Raw genomic sequence first — 23,357 nt, 5'->3', positions numbered from 1 at the left:
TTTTCTCACTAGTGCAGAGTAGTATAGGATTGCTATATGATCAGGATTAAGTCTGGTAAAGAATTCCCCCTCCCCCTACTTGTTTTCAGTAAAGGCAAAGCAGCACAATAGGTATTGTACCTTTCTGGTGTTTTACTGATTGTCTCATCTCTTTGCCCTCTGTGCGTTCAAGTATTCTGCAAGGCAGAAAGTATTCTTTTACCCTTGAAACTTTGCTAATTAAGAGCCGAATTCTTAAAATGTTGACACGAAAGGGGGGGTTATTTTTAGCATTTTATTAGATGAAAGTTGTAAAATCTTTTGTAAATCAGGTGCAGAAATACCCACTGACTATTACTACAGTGCTATCATGTTCCAGCTAAATCAGCTTCTATATGGAAACGAAAACAAAACAAACTATTACTTTTGATTTATAGGCTGCACCTATAATAAGCTTTTGTTGTAAATATGATTTGCATTTCATAAGCACCCTTGAGTTTGTTTCGGCATTCCTGAGCAAGGAGAGAATTTAATCTACTAGGTTTTCCCTTATGGTTGACCCTGGTATAAAACAATGGAAAACTCAAGGATCTTGCATTACATGAGTGTAAATTTCTTATCTTCACTAACAGTCAAGGGAAATAAACATTATCAACCGTGACAGCATACTGACAGACTTTATTAAACTTTATTTAACCTTAAATTATTCACACTGTGCAGTTAACTAATGCAACTGAATGATCCCGTATTTTCTTGGCATTGTTTAAATGGATTTACTTTTTATAGACTAAACTCTGCTCAATGTAGGCATCCCAGAATCAAGCTGACTTCTATCAGGTAAGAATGAAAGACATGTACTTTGTTCTTCTAAAATATGACCAGGCTTTTTGCGTGTGGTTTTCCAGTATGCTTCACCTGCTGCTGCAAGTACAACTGTGCAGACTTTAACTCCAGTGCATTATCTCCCTTCCTAGACAACAAGTGGTACATGTCAGTTCTTTGGGAGTTACATCCTGTATTTAGGTTTGAAAAATGATGTCTACATTGACCTTGCCACAAACTAGAACTGAGTGCTGAAAGGCCTTACTAACTTAATTTAGGCCATATTGCTTCTGTTCAAATCCCTTAAGCATAATTTTTACATTTCAAAAACCTTATTTTCCCCATGCTGCTGCTACACCTTAGCATACTTAATGTTATTTCCTAAATAAGTAAAATCTTGCGCTAAATCAGTTTGCTCTTCGGTAACAACCCCATCTATGCGACCCTTGCTGTGCTGCACTTGCTGTAATCAGAGTTCTCCGAATATAGCTCACAATTGAATGCTACTCCCTGTCTGGGGGCGTGTCCCCTTTAAAGATGTAATCAGCTGCTGACATCTATGCACACATATGCCAGATAAGCGAGGGAACTCTTTCTCAGCAGTTTTAGCTTTCTCATGCTTGAATCTATCTGGAAATGAGTGTTTTTTCAAAGACTCTTTGCTGAATGTAGTAAAAAGTACCAATTGTCCATAAAATCTGGTTTCAGGACGTAAACTGCTCAAGTAATACCTTATTTTGATTGCATTTGCACTCACATTAAACAATCAAGTTTAGCTCAGTTATACTTGATACACAGCTGATCGTTAGTGATCTCTATGAATTTTGATACAGAAGTAATCTCTGCCTGTCTGCCTAAAGTTTACTATTCAAACGCTCAACTCTGGGCTTAACTGCAAACCCTCCATCAAAAGCTGCATTAAGAACTTCATCGAGACAGCTCGCCATAACAAAAGTCAAGTCTTGCCGTACATTCACGGCAATTTCTTCAAGATCTTTTTCATTTCTTTGAGGGATGATAACTCTCTTCAGTCCAGCTCGGTGTGCTGCCAGGACTTTATCTTTAATTCCCCCAACCTAATAAAGAGAAGATATAGATAAATAAAAAATCCAGGACATGAATCTAACAAAGTAATTATTGTAAAAAAAAATCACAAGGAGTTAAATTTTAATGAAAGGTTCTCAATCTCCTTTAAGAAAGCAGTTAAAAATAAAAATTTTTTCCTTTAAGAAAGCAGTTAAAAAGCAGGAAAAAATAAAAATTAATCTAGGAATGCAGGTACAGGAGTATCTACAGTGGAAAAGTTATTACTTTGCATGAATTTTTTTTCCAAGAGAAGTGGCCTTAACTCAGTTTCTTTCATACGGCACCGTGAAATCGTGCACCTACAGTAGAGCAGAAGATTTTAAAGCAGTATTTGGTTTAGGGGAAAAACTAAGAAAGAGAGAAAGTAAACCTGGTTTAGTATTTATAGATACTTAATTTTTGTACCTACCTTAAACAGCACAACTTGGCCACCGCTTTGCCTTCTAAGTTTGCTTAGAAAGTGAAGTGAACTTGCCCCAGATCAGAGTTAAAGCAGAGCCTTGAACACCAGGCAGGCGTGTCAGGCTGACTGCCACCAGAGTGCTATTGCAGAGATCCTTCTATTCTGCTACCTCACTGTTATCGCTGGTTTACTCATTGCTGCATGAAACACAATACCATTTTCCAACTTCATCCTTCCTTTGTTTATCGTTTGGTATGAGATGATAACGCCTGTATCTGCTTCATCACTTACGCCGGGCTCTGACTGATATTTCAAACTGAAACTGTCTTTGTTTGAGAACGTGTGTTTGCCCTCATCTTTAAAGAAAACTCTCTGGGAACGCCACTCAGCTGAACCAGATACGAGGAACAACATGTAAGAAGAATCTAAAAATACAGGTATGGAGATGGCTTCAAGAGTAACTGATCTGCAATTACTGCCAGAGAGTGAAGAAATGACTTTCCAAAGAAACTGGAGCTATTTCTGTAGTAATAGTTTGGGGAAGTATGTTTAAAAATGGAAAAATACGTTATTTTGGAACCATCTTGAATTTTAATATTTCTAGGTTTCCTTCCAACCTCGACCTTTAACGTGCCTGCCCTGCAACCAGCATCAAGGCAAGCTTTAGCATTAAAAGCAGAGCGGATGGAGGAGCGGCACAGCCCTGCGGCAGACTGGCTTCCACCGGCCTCTTACAACTGCACCACGATTGCTAAGGAATGATCCAGCAAGACTTTGCTTCCATAAATGGCTACAAACAGATTTTATGTCCAGAACAGGGAGAATTAGTACAACTTAGCTCTTTTGTCAAATGATGCTTACTGGAAGAACAAGGCCTCTTAGTGTAATTTCTCCTGTCATGGCTACATCTGAGCACACCAGCCGCCCACTGAAGAGTGAAGCAAGACAGGTTACTATGGTAACACCAGCAGATGGTCCATCTTTTGTGACAGCTCCAGCTGGGAAGTGCAGATGAATGTCAGTGTTGTCAAGGAGATCAAAACTTCCAGAAGCTTAAGGGAAAAAAAAAGAATAGTTTGAATGTGAAAAATCTAAACTCATTTTGTATCCAGTCTTTATTGTAAAAGCCCAGCAAAGAGCTAAAAGTCTTAGTGCTATTTTTCAACAGAATGCAGAGAAAACACTGTATCACAGAGGCCCTAGAAAAACAAACAAAAAGAAACCCCAACAAGCTTTTCTACATCCTGAATCCTAGACAAAACCATAACAACTTAACCAATGAGTTTGGTATTCGCATGTGCTGGGAAATTCTGAGTAGGGATTAATGTAGAAACCAATGAATTCCTACATAGAATTTTTAGGTTTAGGGGTTTTTTTAATGTTCCAAGCCATAAATGCCCATGTTCAGAGAACACGCCACAAAATCAGTGCTCCACAGGAACGCAGCGTTAGCCAATATTATAAAGGAAACCTCTTATTTACATCTTTTCATCTTACTTAACCTGTAGACCTAACAGTATAAACTGGAGAGGTAAACATGTACAGTTAATGCCAGCAGCATTTCCACAGCTTGATTCAATTTAGTTTTTTAGCAATGCTACAATCCACTGAATTCTTGAGAAATACCAAGTTTTAGGGTATTTAACTTCCATTAAACATTAATGCTTCCTTCATGTGCATCCCTGTACTAAGAGGCCAATGAACGCGGAGAGTCTCTTGGCTGCAGTAGAGCTGTGCATCGTTTGTTGTCACTTCCCCACCTACCATTGGTCAGCTGGTATCTCTTTGCATTGCTGCGCAACCAACTGATGGCAAGATGTGCCGACTCCTTCATAACATCTCCAAGTTGACCGGTTAAGGTCAGCTGGCCTTCTCCATCCATGCGACTCGCTTCAACAAACATGATCTCTCCCCCTAAGGGAGTCCAAGCCAAGCCTATGGCTACTCCAGGCTGACTTAAGCGCTCAGACACCTGGAAGAAAACAACACAGGAAACAGTTCAGGAAACAGTCGTAACAAAACTATTGCAAAAACAATGTGATAGTTTCCTTCAAAACAACAGCACTCATCAAAACACAGAAATTAAGCCTGAGTACCCAATCTTTTTTTTTTTTTTCTTCTTAATGCAGCAGTAATTCTGCCTTACGTGTAAACATTAGAGAAGAGAAGCGGTTTGCGGCTGCTTGGCTTAAGGCAATGGCAAACATCTGGTATATCTTGAAACCTTCCCCACCCCTAAAAGTTCAATGAGAATCTTTCTCTTCAAAGGACTTCAAGTATTTAGTCATTCCTGACTGAATGCTCATATGACTTAATCCATCTGCTAGAGGTGCATTTGCCCCGACGCCGTCTGTTACTTACATGAAGAAACCAGTTTTGCTGTAGAATGTTAACAAAAAGCCTTTTTAAAGGTTGCCCGAAGGTTTTAAAGCACTGCACAAACTTTTGTCAGACAACACACGGTTTTTGTTCATTTCAAACATTTATAAATTATTTGGAATCATGAAAACATGACTCTGCTAGCAGGGTAGGAGTGTGAGAGATGGGAAATCTAACTGACTCCCACTAATAATTACAGGTAGTTGAGAAAGTTCTACACCCCCCTCAAGACTGTACTCTAATGACCTAAAGATCTGCCTATGCCCAGTTACTGCCGAGAGGAATAGAGGGTTTTGAATATCTTGTCTCCCCTGTGTTAAAAGAAGGGAAAAGGCAGGATGTTGTCCTTGACACCTCCAGGTTTGGGTTTTTTTCCTCTCCTTTGTCTGAAAGATTCTTTTAGAATAATACAGAAAGTCCTTTTGTTTTCCTGAGCTTCGAGGAGATAAAGAAACCCTGATGAAAGATCATACAGCTCTTCAGCATGTTCTGAACTCCCAAGTTATGTATTTATTACAAGGCAGAAAAGAAACTGGACCAATTTTTACTGTCAGGCAGTCTAGAGCAAAAGACAAACGTGTCTTTGTAAAATAAAGCAATAGGCTTATTTTTAAGTAATTTTGTCTCTTGGTGAAATGCAAAATTGAAGGTTAATTTGACTCATTTCCAGAAGGGATGAATTCTTCATTAAGCTGTTTAGAGGATTTAAAGAAATATTTAATTTCTTGGATAGAAAACAAGTCAAAGAAGCCTCACAACAGAACCATAGTAAAAGAAGTCCAATTCGGAAATCTGCATTTCTAGCTACATTAAAATGTCTCAAACTATTTTTTTTATCTAGTGTCTTATGAAGATGCCTCTCTGCACACCCACTAGAAATGCTGCTGCAAGTTCCCAAGTAGCACACAGGCCTGAAATTTTGTACATCCAACAGCAGCGTGGATCACCTGAACAGAACGAGACAGCCTTCCAGGAGATTATCAAAACAAACCTTCTTTTTCTAAAGAGGAGCCAAACATTAACATTTCATATTAGGCCGAAATCCATCCCCATCAAAACTAGAATAAAAATCAAGACCATAGAATTCTTACTTCTCCCTCCTGTTTCACAAACAGAAAATGATGCCCTTTATGCAGTAAGAGCAAACAATTGGTCCTTCTGCCGCGGGGACCTCGGGGTACTGCCCAGAGAGGCACATTTAAAAAGAAATAAGCTCATTTACAAACACCCAAGTTGTGCTACTTGTAGCAGCAGACAACTCAGATGTGTGACAGAACAAGCTGCTCATGCAAGAGAAATGGCGAAGAAAAAGAAAAAGCATTTTAAATCCTGCAAAATTAAATTTAATATACACGCCGCTGACTGTAATTTCGAGGTTTGTATGACATGCTTTGCCAAACACGATACCGAACACCAGGCGCTGTCTTCTTCTAAGTCTGATGACTGAGGTTTGAAACGTGACCCTGGCTCAGGATCCCTGTTTCTTGGTTTGAGGGGAACTGGCAGAGCGCAGCAGCGCTGTGCAGGCAGTGCCAGCTTCGACTACAGCCAAGCTGTGCTGGGATGGGAGCTCCTGGCACAAACAAGACCGAGCAGAGAGAAGCAGCCGAGCCAGTGGGACCGGTGCTGCACCCCTGGCTCAGGCTGGCAATCGCGGGAGTTAGTTAACTACCTTCATCCCACACTCCAGCAAAGGAAGCCACACAGCCCCTCTCCTTCGTCCTCTTGTGGCTCTCCATTACCTACACATTTTGGACGACATTGTGTCATTTGCTTTTACCAGCATCATTTAGCTAGAATGGCTGTTACTTTTCAAGCATTTAAGGAACTTGTACATAATAGAGCGATTCACTTCTATGGCATCAAAATGCCTCATCTTAAGCATTTTCATTTTTGTTACCATAAGTTTCTACATCCATTCTCTGTATTTTACTAGTTACGGTGACTTACTCTGATTAGCTTAGTAATTGCTTAGTAACTCAAGTTAGCAAAATCAATTCATCCAGGTTACACTGAAATCCAACACACCTGAAGCACTCTCCTTTACACTTGAGACAATCAGGGATTTCGGCAGCCTGTCATGGTTTCGAGCAGTTCGGGTATAATGGACAGGAGTAACTGTCCCTACCTGCACCCATCCCAAAGCAGCCACCAACAAGGTTTGCTGGTTTGGAGTTGTTTGGTTTCCCTTTTTTTGGACTCCGATGTTCGCACTGGCTTTTACTCTATATCAATTCAAAACAGATCACAGGGTAATTCCACTGTCTGAGAGCTCAGGGGCAGAAAATAGCAAACATGACTAAAGATCAAAAAACAAATGGTTCTGAAGACTCATTATTTCTTACCTCAATACAAAATCCTTCCAGCAACTTCTCTTGCTGCACTACTAGAGACTGTGCTACCTCTGCTACGACCTCCTCACCTGAACATGAACATTGACGGGAAGATGTAAAAAAAAATACCTGGCAGCTTTGGTTCCTGTCTCCAAGAGACTCTTGAAAATCCCTAAAAACACACACAGAAAACTCCATGCAACCATGAAATACTTCCATGTTTTCTTATATTAAACATACCTATAAAGTGTTACAGTGAGCTCCACAAGACTCAATCGCTCCTGGCACCTCTGAATACTTTCTTCTCACAAGAATTCAGAGGAATTTAAATTAGAAAAAATCCTTACTTACAGTTTTTAAACAACTTCAATTAAAAATCACCATGAGAATCAGCTGATGACTGGTCATGTCTGTCAGAAGATGGAGAAAGAGGTTGCTGACATGCACAGTCTTGTTTTTTGAAAATTTTTGCAGATGAGACCAACCCAGCTACGATTTAGCTGTAATCTGCATAGATGAACACATTGCCAGATGCATCTTAGCTGCCTGGACACTACAAAATTAAAGCCTTAACATTTAGTGCAGTCATTTATTTTAAAATATTTAAGGTTATTCCAAGATAAAGGAAAAGAGACATCATCTGCGTCTGCAGGCTTAGAGTTACTTTCCCAGTCAGTGTAATTGACAAAAAACCTATTAAGACATTGATTCATAACAGGAAAATGAGAACCAGTCCGAAGCTACTTGCTGGCCTTTAGTATCTTTCTTGTACTTCCACAGGTTCTCCCAACCCAACTGCACAACCCTTTTTTCTCCTCTGCTCTGCTGATTCATCCCCTTGCAAACCACTGCAGGCAAAATCTGTAACAGCAGCTTCCCTTGAGGAGAGGAGGAGTTCCCAGAAATACCACCACAGAGAAAAATGCCTGTCTAAACCTGTGCTTTGTACAGGTTTTGTTTCTAAAAGACAGCCTGGTTTGTTCCATATTTAGAACTGCATATGTTCCATGCAATAGAGTGATTCTTCCACGGCATCTGCATTTTCATCTCCTGGAACAGGCAATGTCACTGACCTAGAGCTTCTGCCACTTCAACTTCACCCACATCATGATGACACAGCCTAATCCTGACGGGCCTTCCTGTGGTGCCGGTAATGTTTTGTTAACAGAGAAGAATTACGAGTTGAAAGAAAGAAGGGGAAGGAAAAGAAGCTACACCCCACGTCAAAAGAGAAATACTTCATTATCAACACTCTGGCTACGTTACAAAACCTTTACCCCAAAAGTGTGCTGTGCTGAAACGTCTCATTAAATCTTTGACATTTTAAACTACTGTCAAGATTATTTTTCCAAAGCCTTAGTGTGTAATTTATTTCAACATTTATTCTGTAGGGTGACACACAAGATTATTTATTGTGATAAATGAATGAATCCTACAAGGATGAGCTGAGTATTCTGTCACGCTTTTCTGCTGGGAGAAAATATACAAGCAATGCGCTGAAAAGGTAAAAGGTGAATCACTTCTTTAAGGTATTACCTGAAGGAGAACAGATCAGTTAAGTCACGTCATGTTCTCAGTTCTATTTACTCAGTCTCATCCAAGTACTAACACGGTGGCTGCCTCCATTGTATCTTTATTTCAACTGATTATAAAGGGCAAAACACAGGTCCGAGGAGAAGCTTTCAATATTCGAGGCTGGATAGTGAAAGGAGACAGACTACAAAATCAGAAACAACATCAGCAGCCAATCTGAAATGCCCGTCAGTGAGATCAGAGCGATGCTCATCATTTGAAAGGACCTTGGGGGCACTTGAAAATTCAGAGGAATACCAGGCTAGTTGGGGAAATTCATCAGAGCAGGAGTTATGTGGCTATCTGAACAATTTATACTAAATTTATACTAAAAAAAAAAAAAATCATAAATCATGTATTGAAAATTATTTAGTCACTATAATAAATCCAGTAAATAGTACAGGAAAATAAATCCTGAGCTGCCCAGGGAATCGATACTGTGTGGATTCATCTCTCGTTCTATTTATGCACTACTTAATTTGCTTCTAAATATGGAGACGTTTAAAAAACTTTTGATACCCAGGTCAAAAGCTTCAGTCAGTGCTATTTCAGCTTCTACAGGCCAGCAGATCCACAAAATGCTTGTATGTGTATTCCTGGCAACTGCTCATGCAAAAAAAACCCAAGCCAGCACTTGTGCATATGTATACTTGGAATTAAGAACCCTACTTTATGAACTTTTCTTGCACTCCTTACTCCTGTAAAAGAAGGACAAAATAGCAGAAGTTATTTACCAACACAGCCACAGTATCAAATGTCAATGAATAATCAACCCAAAAAAGTTGAAAATTCGGCAGAATGTTAGGGCAAGCATATTTCTTGGCCTACAATCTGATTTTTTCAAAGTGTAATAAGTTTGTATTTATTTGAATTAATTCTACTCTTGACTGGGAACTAGAAGCATGGTTTCAACTAACCAGAACTTTTGTACAAATTTACAAAATTCAATTTATTTTTTAGCACCTCTCTGAAACTAATAAACACCGCTTGTAGAAATCAAAGCGCTTCCTTGAATATTAAGATCTATTTCCTACAACGGCTTTATGTGCAGCTGCAATTCAAGCACTGAAAAAGCCATGTTACCTTGCAGTGCTTTAGCTCTAAAGACCAGATGTCTGAAGTCTGCAGTGTATTTCAAAGTGAAAATTCAGATAGAACGTTATTTCTCAGACAGAGAATCCACAGGTTATTTTTCAGGACTGTTTATAAAAGTCAGGTAGCGAGAAAGAGATCAGACTGACTAGGAAACATGTCCACAGGAGTATTACAAATGATCTGATGGCCACAGTCACTGCAAATCAAGCTGACAGCCACACCACTTTCTTCACTAAAATGGCACTGAACTGTCTTGTGTGATTTTATTATGGGGTATAGCAGTTTCTGAGGGATGAAAATAAATAACATGAGTTGCTTACAATAAAGTCATTTGCCTAATGAGCAATTTCTTCTAATTTCTGAAAGTAAAAGAAATCGGAACACAAACGACCAGTGTGAAAAAACTCAGCTAAGAGAGTCATAAGGTACTGGTCTGTCGATCACTTGATCTTCCTTGCCTCCCATTCCCCCCAGCCTCCACTGCAACCACCATCCTCCTCCAGCACAATCAATACTGCTGCCTTCTTTCAACTTGTTTCCTCATTTCTGTCTCTTCATTAAGAATACGATAAAATCTTCATATCCAAAAACCTCAGTTCAGGTCTAAAAACTGACTCATTCCTTAAGGATCCTTCATTTTCCCCTATAGTTCTTGGACTCTTTTTGTCCTCCAAATCCCACTGGTGTCTGGTTCTTTCATGCAGGAGAGAAGAATTATCAAAAGAAAGTTCTTAAAAGTTTTGTCTCTTCTGGAAGTTTTCCCTGCATTTCTATTTTCTCCATAACTTAGTGCTTTACTGATCTTTTCTCCAGGATAAAAGAAAAATTTAGTGTTCCATCAGCAACTGGTTCCCTGTCATAGTGTTATACACACTCCTACACTTGGTCGATTCACATGGACCTGAAGTAAAGCAGAGATTAACTGCAATGTAAATGGTGAAAAGAGAATCCCAAAATAACAGACTACTCTTAATTGATTGCTATGTTCTATGAAAATGCCAAAAACAGATGGAGGAAACAAGAAAAATCCTGCAATATGTCTACCGAGGAACAGAGCAGGTACTAGGAAGCTCGAGGTGCCTGACTGATCATAAAACATTTCTAATAGCTGTGAGTCATATTAATCTAAAGAATGTCTGAGAACTTCTGGTGCAAATTGAAATGGTTTTAATACCCCAAAATGCTGACTGGCTTTAAGAAGGTATGCAGGACAATCCTTAACACAGCTGCCTCAGAGACAGGATTCCTGGATTCTACTTTTGGCATCTTTCCCAAGACCACCAAACGTCCCCCAGACAAAAGCAAAGTTGTTATAAACTGAAAAAAACACCACCACATTCTTAGAGTGCTGCCGCAGGCATCTTTCCGAAGAGAAAGCTATGCCATTATGTTAGTATGTACACTGAATTACAACAAAATAAAAACCTCTCTGGCTGAAAAAAACACTTGGTGGAACAAAAAGAAACACAGTTCTGTTGCTAACACATTGTTTTAGAAAGCTAATATTGTATAGACTCAGTTGATATCAGTAAAATAAACAACCAGTCAAACCAGACAGAAACAGCAGCCAAAGAGAAACAAATGAGGATGTTACCTCCATTTCGTACATGGGTGGCCCCAGGATATCTTTTAAAGCATGGAAATCAATTAAAATCGGCATTTCAGGTGGGAGAGCCAGGTCAGCTGCATCACTGATGGATTCTGGTTTTGCATCTTCTGTGACATGCTCTTTGCAATCTATGAGAAGAACATCTCATTTAGGATTTGTAGCAGCCTTTCTTGGCGCAGGAATTAAAAATAAAATATGCAAAGAAATGCTCAGAAAGTTCATGAAAGTCTGCTTAAACCATCTTTCACAAAAATCTTGTCAAATAAAAGATAATATGGCATCAAAATTTAATTATTAAGCCAAAACATGTTTTAACTCTTCTGCAAAGATAATAACTAAATCTAGGGCACTGACAGATGCAACTTACTTGCTTAAATGCATTTTAAACTAGGTCAAATACCAAAACACATTAAGTTCATTTAGGACTTGGCACTTTTCATCACATCCGTGCATAGAATCAGTATTTGTAGGAGACTAATGTTTAATGTAGTGTAATATAGAATATGGAGCTGATGTGGAAACACTGAAAGCTACAACTACTGTTGTTCTTACATATGTTTTACATGCGCTCTCTGTGGTCTCCTTCTGCAAGCATTTACATGCTTAACTTCTGACACTAATAATTAAGTTCTGTCAAATGAAGTAGGAGCATTTTGGCCAGATTTACCTACACTGCTTTGTCACGTGGCTGCGTCATCCACAAAAAGCAGAATAAACTGCACTTTGTTACTGGCTTATGTAAATTTTTAAGTATTCTCAAAGCCTTGCTTTCAACATAGAAAGAATCCTCATTTTATCACATATAGTTATTAAATATTACCTGTCCTAACTTCCCTTCAAGTCTGAATTAGGCAAATAATTTTCCACTCCGGGTTTCAACTGTTGTATCATGATACAATGCCTTAGGGCACAGTTGCTGCATTGTATTCTCACGGCAGTTGCATTAAAATAGGAAGGAGTGTTTCACATATTTTTGTGACTCCTAGAATTTCTTCTAGTGTCAAAGAGACTAGATGAGTGTCTCATAAATCTAAGATAGTTTTTCAGTAAAATATCAGGTAGCGTTACTGTACACAAGGATGACTCCCTGGAGAGGTCTGAAAAACGACTCCATCTGCTTTTGCTGAAGTTCACTGTACAAATTCAATGACTGACGCAAACAGTCTTCCACTTGCCAACTTCATCCTAAAGCACAGGAATCAAAGGAGCGAGGAAGGCAAGACAAAGCCACCAGTGTATTCCAGTCATGCATTTCTGAAACGCGCTAACCTGACTGGACAGCATCTCCCCCAGCATCAGCTCTGCTGCGGCAGGTGCCCTCTGGTTTAGAGCCTACCATCAAACAGTGTCAAAAGCCTGGTGTTTACAAAGCCTTGAAAACAGATGCTCCACTTAGAGTTAATCATCAGATTTAATCAATGTAATGATGGAAATTTTGTGGTTCTACCACCTAATGTATTTCAACTTTTATTAAAAACCCACAAGCCAGGAGGCACTCAGCTGAATAAACACACCAGGCACCATGTTACTATTCTGATGCTATGAATCGTATACAAATGATGCTTTAACAAGTTAGAATCTACAAGGGAAGCCTGTAGCTTGCTCTCTCATACTCACAATTCATGACCTATGAACTGCAGAGGCTCAATCTGACATCCATAACAAACAAACATGCAAAGCAAAAATTATCTATAGGTCTTTACATGCAAATAAAGACAGAAAAATCAAGAAATAATTGCAAACTATTAAGCGACAACAACTTGATTAACTGTTCTTCCAGTGACATTCATTATATGAAATCTAAAAAAAAATCATCACTATGCACAACTGCACGAACGTCCACTAATCAAGAGGAAAAAAGTTCCCAAGAAATAAATTTAAGCTACAAACCCCATTACTTGCATCAACTTGCAAATATTTGGGGGTATTTCCGAGGTTTATTTTAAATACCTGGTTATTTCCAAAAGACTGAGTGAAAACTAAACAAAAATATTTTCTTAAAGTGTCCTACTTTCATACACTCCCAACCAGTGACATGTTCTACTAAAAATACAGGAGGGTACAAGCACATTCTTAGTACAAAATAAAACACATTTTGCAGCCTGCAGCATTCTATCCATGTCTCCCTAATACCAAAGTTTAACTATGGAGCCACCTGTCCCTTGGACTCCCTTTTGTTAACGCAGCTTTTTCTTATGGTCAGTACAAAGGCAACTCTTCACAGCTCGTTTCCTCTGGGCTTACTGCAAATTATGTGTCAACCAAAAATGCTGGCATTTTGCCCTCTTTTGGAGCACTCAGTTTCTCTTTGCACTTGGCTTTGGTAAGTTGCAAAACCAGTACTAATTTTAAGAGCATCTACTTTTAACAGTGTAAATAACTCTCTCGCTGGATGGAGACCTCTTCTTGTTCTTTCCTTTACTACTAAAATGTTTCTTCTTAGAGTATCAGTTGTGCTCTGAACCGACCTTTCATTTATTTTATGAGAAGGCTTGAAGAGCAGAATGACACTTATCCAGCAGAGGGAGAGAGAAGGTAGACAAGATGTACATAATATAAATGGAAAATACAAATAAATATATCTTAAAAACTCTTCCATTTAATCTAGATGAGACAATTTAAACTGCACAGCCATTCATGCATGCACAGCCACTGCTACTGTGAGTATCTGCTTTCTCCAAGTCAAACATTCAGAGAAAACCGAGCTGAATCTACTTGACCCTAGACTGACTGGTACACCAGATTCAATCTTCTGGTATTGCTGTTTCCACAGACATTATGATGATCTTAGAACGCTCAACAAGGTAAAAGAAGATTTGATTTTCCTAAGTGGAATACTGAATTAAGAAAAAAAGGCCAGGTAAAGTTTAAAGATCACTCAATAAAAAGATTTCCAGAGACAAATTATAAAGGCTTTTACTATAAGTAAAACTCTTCTTCATATACTCTAATTATTAGTACTGTTTGTATAAATATCATTTATACATTTCCTCCTCCAGGACTTACTCTCTGAAAGCTGGGGGGGACTTGTAAGCTGCCTTATTTTAACGGAAAAGATAAGAGTCTCCTTATTTGTCCTTCTCTAAACCAGTCCAGAGCTATTCCAGATGTACAGATGTTAAAACCTGAAGGTTTCTTCTACATCAGCTTAGTTGTGGAACCTTTCCCAACATCAAACCAACAGGCGTTATGTTGAACATTTTAAGTTTGTGAGTATTCTGAAGCAAAAGTAAACAGCCATTCTGCAGTTTTTGCTTTCCGGTCTCCTCTGGCACACAGTTGTTCTCTGACAGTGTGGCAGTATTCTTGTCAGAAAGCATCAACCAGACTCATTGAAGTCTTTAACGAAACACAAACAAACAAAGCATCCAACGCTCTGCTTGCTAGATTTTACAGACAATAAAGACTATCCATGTTTTCAAAGTGCAGCTTCAGGTTCAGATTCTGTCCTTTCACACTCCTCATCTGCCTTCGACTGTGGGCTCCTGCAGACACCCAGTGCTGCAATGAACACTCCAAAGCCTTCAACAGAAAACTGCTCCATCAGCGACTGGTTGGAATGAAAGCACACCCATCTATGCTCTGCACGGTATGTTTTACCAAAGACAGTATGGATGTTCACTTTTATTAAACCAAACTTTAATTTGGGGATGAAAAAGGGAGCAGACACTAGTCGCATGTAGCACATGAACTGGATTAAGGACCTGACTTCCCCTTCCCTACCCATGGCAGGGGGGTGGAACTGGATGACCTTTAAGGTCTCTTCTGACCCTGGACCATTCTATGATTCTATTTACCTGAGCATTTTTACTGTTTGATAATTTGATGTTTAGTTTTCATTCAGTCTGTTGGTTGACTCGGAATGATAAACCACTATTGTCTGTATACAAGGGGAACAAGAACAGACTTACTGAAGTTGGTAAGTCACTCAGAGCAAGTGCAGTCTTAAACGGCACATAAAAAGAGCCACTAAACCTTTCTGATTCCAAAGGTCTTCAAGCAGACATTTATTTTACAGTACTACAAAATCACGAGTTCTGAGCTGGCGGAGCGTGCACGGCACAGTTTAAGAACCTCTTTCAAGAGAATAACTAAAGCCACGCTTAGTCCTCATTAAAGAAAAAAAGTGAAAGATTTAGATAAAGAAGTCTAGGAAGACATAAAAACATACACAAATCATAACTACATACCTAAGATATGAAACAGATCCATTGTACTTTTGAAGTACTAACCTGGCAGGCTGAAATTACTCTACTTAGGTCCCAAACCATAATTCAGCACTACTCGAACCATGCATAACAAGAATGTCACTATATTTGCAGACCTTTTAAAAACAGAGCCCTTAAGCATAAAAAAGGAGAAAAGGGTGATAAATCAGCTTCCTAGTGACTACGTTAGAAGTTTCCTTTTTAATAAAACATGCAAAAGATACACACCTTCTCCTTCACCCACTTCAGCACGATCTGGCTTTGTTTCTTTGTGCTGTCCTTCTGCCACTTTCACTGCCACTGCTCTGCAAATAGCTCCCAGCTTTCGATCCAGCGAGCGAACTCCTGCCTCTCTAGTGTATCTAGAATAGACAATTTGTAAAAGTGATTTCCTTTGCATGTAAACACACTTTCTTTCTAAAAATACATCCAAATAAGATGATGGGAAAGGCAGTGAGACCTTGGGATACTCTAATAAGCAGGAAAAAAAATATCACATGCTATATCAAAATAATCGTGGCTTGCTGATAAAATTGTAAAGAAAAACTAACTACCAAGTGGGAAGAAGACAAGACTAAGACCTGATGTCAAATCTTAGCGAATATCAAACAATGTTCCAATAGCACTGAGCTCTTCTCAGATCCGTGGAAATTAAAAAGAAGAACTAATTCAAAACTCAAAATACAGTTCACTGAAAGTTGAGGAACTGACTGGAAAAGAATATTTTCTGTCAGTCTATGATTTTAAAAGAAACGCCAGACAATAATACTCACTAAATGCCAAAATGCCATTTCTGGTCTTAAAACTACTTCAATTCATTAAATACTGATACACTTTTTCCATTGGAAATGAGATAGTTTCAAGTCTGAAAGATGCTCTGATTAATATCTTCACTCTCATATCTAACAAAAACGTAGTTCTAAGGTATATGAGCTACTTAAAAAAAACAAACATTTTTTTAACCTAATTCCAATTGTTAGACAAATGTGGCCCATCAAGTCACAAGAAACAAAATGCTAATTTCCATTTTTTCTATGGAAATACTTCATTCTTTAAAATAAAGGTTGCCTGCTGCCAATACCAGGGCTTCACACCCCGAACACTGCAGCAATATCAGCTTCAAGTGGTTTTGTTTATCCGTAGTGCCTTGCCAACTGTGTCAACAGAACTGATTGTGAGCCACACTCTGAGCCAGAGCAAGGAATTGTCTAGAACGGGAAGGATGATCACAGAGCCAGACAGAGTTCAGGAAAGCACAATTCCATAAATCAACAATTGTTGAACTTCTGTAGCTCTTAAGGACAACAGATCTTAAGAAATGTTTTGCATTATCACTTTATAAATGATTTTCTAGTTACCAGAAAAAGGAATTATTTAAACTTAAAGCAATGAATAACAGATTTACCTGGTAATTATGTCCAGAGTGGTTACCTGTGGAATCTGTATTTGCTGTGGAGTCAGGCCATGTTGTTCAAGCTGTTTAGGAATCAAGTGTCTATGTGCAATTTCAATTTTTTCTTCTTGAGTGTATCCTTCAAAAGAAAAAGCACAGACTGACTAATCTTTTTGGCTATGCACTACAATATAATCAGATTTCCTATCATTTATAATTATACCTGACTGAATTTAACAAAACAAAAAAAACCCCAAACCAGCTCTAATTTAAAAGGCTGTTGGTCTGGTACTTTGTCGTTATTCATGTTTTAAGTGTTTCAAAGCTCTTTCCTTATTGGAATCTTAGAAAGATGCATCAGTCCACAGCCAGTTAGAATACAAACACATCAATTAGTGAAAACATTGTTATAGAATGTATCACTGTATCTCCACATATCTGGAAGTGAATTTTCCTACATGCAAAGCTAAATTTCATTCTCATAACCGAGGCCATAATGGAGGCAGCCCAACTCATCTCTTAACAATGCTGGCCATTCACTCTAGATTCCTGGTAGGCTCACCTTAAGGATCTGCTTTTCATTTTAGGAAAAACACCCTAACATTGTTTAAGGGCTTGCAGTTGCCACTTTAAGGAAAAACACTGTAGTGTTACCTGGAACTTGAATAATTTCCATTCTGTCCAGCAGAGCAGGTGGGATGGTAGCTGTGGTGTTGGCTGTAGCTATAAAAAGGACTTGGGACAGATCGAAGGCTACATTCAAGTAGTGATCAGTGAAACTGTGATTTTGTTCTGGATCCAAGACCTTAGCAAGAGGGAACACAAAATTGATACAGTTGCTCAATTAGAAGTAAATATGCAGGTTTCATTATAATCCCTTTGGATTTGTCAAATCCGATTTTACACTCATAAAATATGTTATGAATGTTACTAAAACCTGACCCTCAATAACCTGCCTCACTCCAATGACTCTGCAACTACATTCCACGCCACATGCAAAAAAAAAAAAAAAAAAGTTGTTTCCCCATTAGTTCTTTTTATCCTTTTCTAAGGATGGCTGCAGCATTTCTCCAGTCATCAAGTACCCCCTGTAAGCTATCTCCGTGACCTTTCACAGATGGTTGAGAGGGGCCTTTCAAGGATTCTCAGCAGCCTTGGAAAAGTGGCCCATGTGCTCCCATGGGTAGAATTCTCTCAAGCAATCTCTGACTCCAACTCTCATCACCTGCTGGTAACTCTTCTTGCTTTTTATCACATCAGCCTCAGAGATCTCACTGTGAAGACCACAGAAGAGAACACAGATTCTCTCAGCCTCACCTGCTGTCACTAAATCACCTGTCCCACTCATTCAGCTTTGTCCAGCCTTTTACTACTAATACAGTAGTAGAAGCTCCCCTTATTGCCCTCCATGCAAATCTCAATTCGAAGCGAACCTTGGCCTTCTTAACATGACCTTTGAATTTTTCTTTTTTTCCCCCAAATTTTGTGATAAAAAAAAAAACGGAGACAAAATTAAACCAGCACTAGAGAGTAACAACATACAGGATGACTAACCTCAAAAATTTACTGCATAAGTAGTACTACAGCTTAAATAACAGCATTGCCTTCCTATTGCTTCCTGCTGTCTTCCTAGCACTGGTTATATGTGCTAATGCAACATTTGCATACATTTAAGCTATTACTTGAATAGCCTGTTTTTCTACATTAGGTGATAAATGTTCTATACATGTGGATTGTGACTGTACTAAAGTGCCTTCTTGTAGTTTTTTAAACAGTGCCGAACACTGGAAGTTCACTGCATATAGCAATCTATGCTTGGCTTCTGTATCACCACTTAAAACCACTTTCATTCCCACACCCCCTTTAAAGTAGTGCCACGCTTTTCCTTCCTATATGATGAATTCTCAATGATACACCAACATGAATATTTCTCACATTACAAATAATGGGACCTATGAGTCTCCTTAGAAATAGCACACTGCCGTCAAAATAATTTATCTGCCTATACCCACATGAACGCACCCATTGTCTTAGCAACTTGAATCATAGCCAAGAACAGTGTTGATAATTCTAAAAAACTGAATTTGAGCACTTCTTAGGTGGTTAGGAAAGAAACAAACCCTAGTAAGTGCTAAGCTGGTGATTATATTACATATATATATATATACACAAAATATTGATACTGTACTCAAGCACAAACTGTACTATCCAATAAAGGAAAAGGAAACTATAATCAAGGGCTAGAGTCTCTCTGCACTAATAAGATTTGTCATGGTAACTATTTCTTAAAATAAGACATAAAATACTACCATGCCTACACTTCTAAAACAGATTTTCCAAAGCTAGTACAGCTGTTCCTCAGGTTGGTGTCTATGCTAAAGTCCAGAAGTTTTCAAAGATATTCAACTAACACAAAAATATTAAGTACAAAAAGAACATTCAGTGAACAAAAGATCCTGGTTAATTTACAGCTGACAGCTCACATGCATACAAAGGCTTCTCTGTATTTATTACCACAAAACCCAGAATAAGTTCCATGAACATTTAATTCCCTGGCTATGCTCCTGGTCTAATTTTCCTGCATACAAATACTCACTATCAAGCACTTGGACTCATTTCCGTCTTCTTCTGTTTTAAACAGAGGTCATCTAAATTTAGACTAAAACATTCTCTTGCAGATGAACAGTAACTGGAAATAGGAAGACATTCTGTTTTGCTTAAGCAATAACTCTGCACAAGCACTAGGAATAAAGGAATAAACACATATCTGGCAATTATAAAACATCGAGCTTTGCTTCCAAGCTTACAGGGTACAGCAATTTTCTTCTTGAATATATCCCATTGTAAACAGTCAGTGAAAACTTAACACACCTACACATTAAGGCACATCTTTTTGTCCTTAATGATGGCACTTACCAAAAAGGAAACAGTAGTCTGAAAAACAAGTGTGCCAGTTAGGTGGCTGCTTACTATTGTTTGTTCTCCTACATAATAAGCACCTTTGTTCATTCCAGATAGACTTTCCAACAATGTAAACCACACCAGGCAGATGAAAATTAAGCTGTTATGCCCAGGCATAACAGTTCTGGCAAGAGTTCTCCATTAGAAGAGGTAAAACACCTGCTTCAGGATGTTTAGACAGCAGTAGAGGGATATACAGATCTCACAGGGGAGCAGCCCAGACATGGTTAATAGAGTAATTACTTCTCCAGATGCAACTAATGGTCAATTAGCAACGACTTACATAAAGACTGCAGCCCAAGCAGACACTTGGAAGCTAATCTGACAAGCCTCAACTGGAATAATCCATTGCAGGAGCTGAGTTGAATACCACCAAGAATGTGGTTTTAAAATATGGGAAATAGAAATACTGCAAAGCAGCAACAATGTATAAAAAATTGCAAACAAAAAAATTTAAAAAAAAAAATTCCATTTGCCCTCAGGTGCTTGATGTGATAGACAAACAGAAATGCTAATTCTCTACTGCAAGACAGGAAATGAAAAACAAATTAAAAGAAACAGCAAAGTTTGAATAAAATTAACAATATTACAGATCTGGATTCACGATTGGAACACTTCCAAAAATAGTTATTCTCTTTCCAAGAAATGCCAAATTATTGCTTTATTACTGAATTTGACTGTCCAGCAAACAACAGTCAATACGCTGACATAATTTCACTGTCAGGTATTTTTTATCCATGCATTGACTAGATTTACGCCAACTTCGTTCAATATCTAAAGGAGAAATGACAGAAGCAATCTCAGAAACAGAGCTCATTACCATTAACAGCAAAGAGTAAATAAAAACATGCAAGTGAAAAGTACAAAGAAAATGCATTTAAACATTTGTTACACTCCCCTGGGCTTGTTTTCCTTGCACTTAGAGGCTTTTCATCCACCCCAGAAATCTGTACTACACACTTGAGAAATATATGGGTAAAGGACCATAACTGTCATATTTAAAAGCTAAAAAAGTGACGCCATGGAATTTTTCTAGCACAATTAAATTATTACTAGTTCATGTTAACAGGCAAAGATCAAAACAGAGCTCTCAAATGATAAGCTGTTCATACGCAGAGAACTAGTTGGCCTTGTCAAAACAGTAATTTTACACTACCTAGCAGGAAGAAAATAAAGATATCTGTAGAATGTCAATTAACATTTCATTTGCAATAAGTCATAGAGCATACAGATGAGCTCGTGACACCTCAAATTAAGGAGCATTTTTCATACTCAAATTACTGTACTAAGCACTGTCAGTCAAAAAGTCATTAGAATGACTCTGTAGGCAAATATTAACAGAGCCACTTTCATCCCCACCTACAACTGCCCGGCTACACAAGCTACTACACCTGATGTCTGACAACTGAGATGCTTCCAGGCTTATGCTCTAAATCATTTCAGTGAAAGTGAGCCAGGCTAGCCAACAAAATTTGCATAAATTTATTTTATTAACCCAACTCCTTTTGACTGAAAGAAGTAACGAACAATCACAGAAGCAGTTCAGCTGAAATAGTGATAGGATCCTACAGCCATAAAGAAAAAGAAAAAAAAAAAAAAAAAAGAGTGAGACATTGTAAAAACACAGCAGAAATTCTAAATGTGGACCTGTGGTACACCTGCTCTGGACATCCTCAAGCATTTCAGCCTTGCTGTGCCGTTACCTTCTTCATTCCCTCCTTTCCTCATCACCAGTGCTAATACAGGAAGATGTACACAGCCTTCTGCACTAAAATGCTGGGGAAGTGCAATGTTCTTCATCTCCCCCTCATACCTGAGGAGATGCTCATTCCTCTCCCCAGCAAAGTGCTAGAATGAAATTGCTGAACGTGCAAGTCAGCGGAAGAAGTAATTGTACTGAGATATCATCATGTACTATATTCTTGGGAAAAAGAAGAGAGAAAGAAGGTTCTGGCAACTCATTACTGCTCTCTGCTACAGACTCCTCTGAAACACAAAGCCTGCAAGGCATAGGTCCCAATTAAACTTCATAATCACTGAAATTTTAGCCTCCTGAAATGCCAACAACTAACCTAAATAACACCTCAACAACGGATGGATTTACAAAATATTCCAACAAGGGTCTCATTCACCGAAGTCCTTACTTGTATCTCCTAGATTTATCTTGTGTCTTTAACCAAGTCAACTTTAACACCTCTAAACACTTGTGATAAAATAACTACACCACATACTTTAAAATTGGATTCATTTATATCTTGGTCTGAGTCCCAGAATTTCAGAAAAAAACCCACACTCGGTAGCTGACTCTCACAGGAAGCAAACACAACATCAAAATCAGTCAGAGTGAGGATCTGTGACGTAAATAAAAAGGTTAAGCTCAGAAAGTCAATCACACCACTAATTAAAGTATTGCTGCTAACAAACATGCAACTAGTCCATATTAGATGCTAAGTAAAATGCTTAGCTCCTGTATAAGCTTGTACCATCAAAAGCTTCAAAAACACATTAAAATTGTTTCAAGAAAGAAAGGTAAAACCCAAAAGAGTCCAGCTACCACGCAGTTGCTCTACAGTTCTTTCTTATAGCATTTGGTCACTAAAAAACAATGTCTTTAAGTCTTCCAAGTAAGTGATGTTTAAGGCTCGTACAGTCTTAAAATATACAAAAAGCTTAGCACAAAATACATCCTCGTATTTAATCACTGAGAGTCATCTCACCTTGCAGACTATACAACAGCATTTGCATTGTACACAAGTAACTGACAGAAATCCAATGTCAAAACATAGTAGCTGGCATTTGAATAAAAAAGCTGGCACTGTCCTGCTATCTTTTGTCCAGTGAACCTTCCCTTCCTAGTCCAGTATATTAATTATTTTTAATTACAAATGAAAAAATGGTTGTAGTCCAACATCTCTTACCTCCAGCAAGGCTGCTGCAGGATCCCCCTGCAAGCTCTTCCCCAGTTTATCAACCTCATCCAACAGGAATACTGGATTGTTAACCCCAACAGTCTTCAGTCCATTGATTATTCTGCCAGGCATACTGCCAACATAGGTGCGCCTGTGAGAAATAAATGTATATGGGGAAAGAGAGGCCAGGCACATAAAAATAAAACTCAAATATAAGAATAAGCAGTAAAACGTTTTGGAACTAGTTGATAAATGTACAGAATATGCATCTGAAGTGATATAAACAATTATATCAGCAGATGAAACTTCCAGTTCCGTGGTGTACTAGTTGGCCTGGAAGGATAAACATTATGAATTAAAGTATATTCAAACTTTATGGCTCGCAGGCATCTTACATGTTTTCATACAAACATCCTTGTACTGTATGAACTAGCAGAAGCAGATTTGGGAACCTCACTAATACCAACATTTTAATAATTATGATACTGGGGGTTTGTCACAACAGAGTTTACACAGCATGTTACAAATGAGGGCAAAATTCCCCACATGCTGAACTGTCCATGTCCCCTGTATGTACAGTATGCTTTAATTAATATCCACAAAGAATA

At 38.4% G+C, this 23,357-nt stretch overlaps 1 protein-coding gene across 1 annotated transcript in view; it reads right to left on the bottom strand.

The window, feature by feature from the left end:
• Nucleotides 1-585: 585 nt before the first annotated feature.
• LONP2 (lon peptidase 2, peroxisomal) overlaps nucleotides 586-23,357 on the bottom strand; it is a 37,366-nt gene continuing 14,594 nt past the window's right edge. The window contains exons 8-15 of the mRNA XM_054078390.1: nucleotides 22,759-22,900; nucleotides 17,534-17,684; nucleotides 16,892-17,018; nucleotides 15,715-15,848; nucleotides 11,264-11,406; nucleotides 4,055-4,262; nucleotides 3,152-3,342; nucleotides 586-1,877 (exon numbers count right to left, since the gene is read on the bottom strand). Of these exons, the coding sequence (XP_053934365.1) occupies nucleotides 1,656-1,877; nucleotides 3,152-3,342; nucleotides 4,055-4,262; nucleotides 11,264-11,406; nucleotides 15,715-15,848; nucleotides 16,892-17,018; nucleotides 17,534-17,684; nucleotides 22,759-22,900 (1,318 nt within the window). The 3' untranslated portion in view covers nucleotides 586-1,655. The remainder of the gene's footprint in view (nucleotides 1,878-3,151; nucleotides 3,343-4,054; nucleotides 4,263-11,263; nucleotides 11,407-15,714; nucleotides 15,849-16,891; nucleotides 17,019-17,533; nucleotides 17,685-22,758; nucleotides 22,901-23,357) is intronic.

The sequence above is a fragment of the Cuculus canorus genome, chromosome 13 (genome assembly GCF_017976375.1).
Source record: "Cuculus canorus isolate bCucCan1 chromosome 13, bCucCan1.pri, whole genome shotgun sequence".
Classification (NCBI taxonomy): domain Eukaryota; kingdom Metazoa; phylum Chordata; class Aves; order Cuculiformes; family Cuculidae; genus Cuculus; species Cuculus canorus.
Note: the sequence above shows the minus strand (reverse complement) of the source record. Positions and strands in the feature narration are given on the sequence as shown.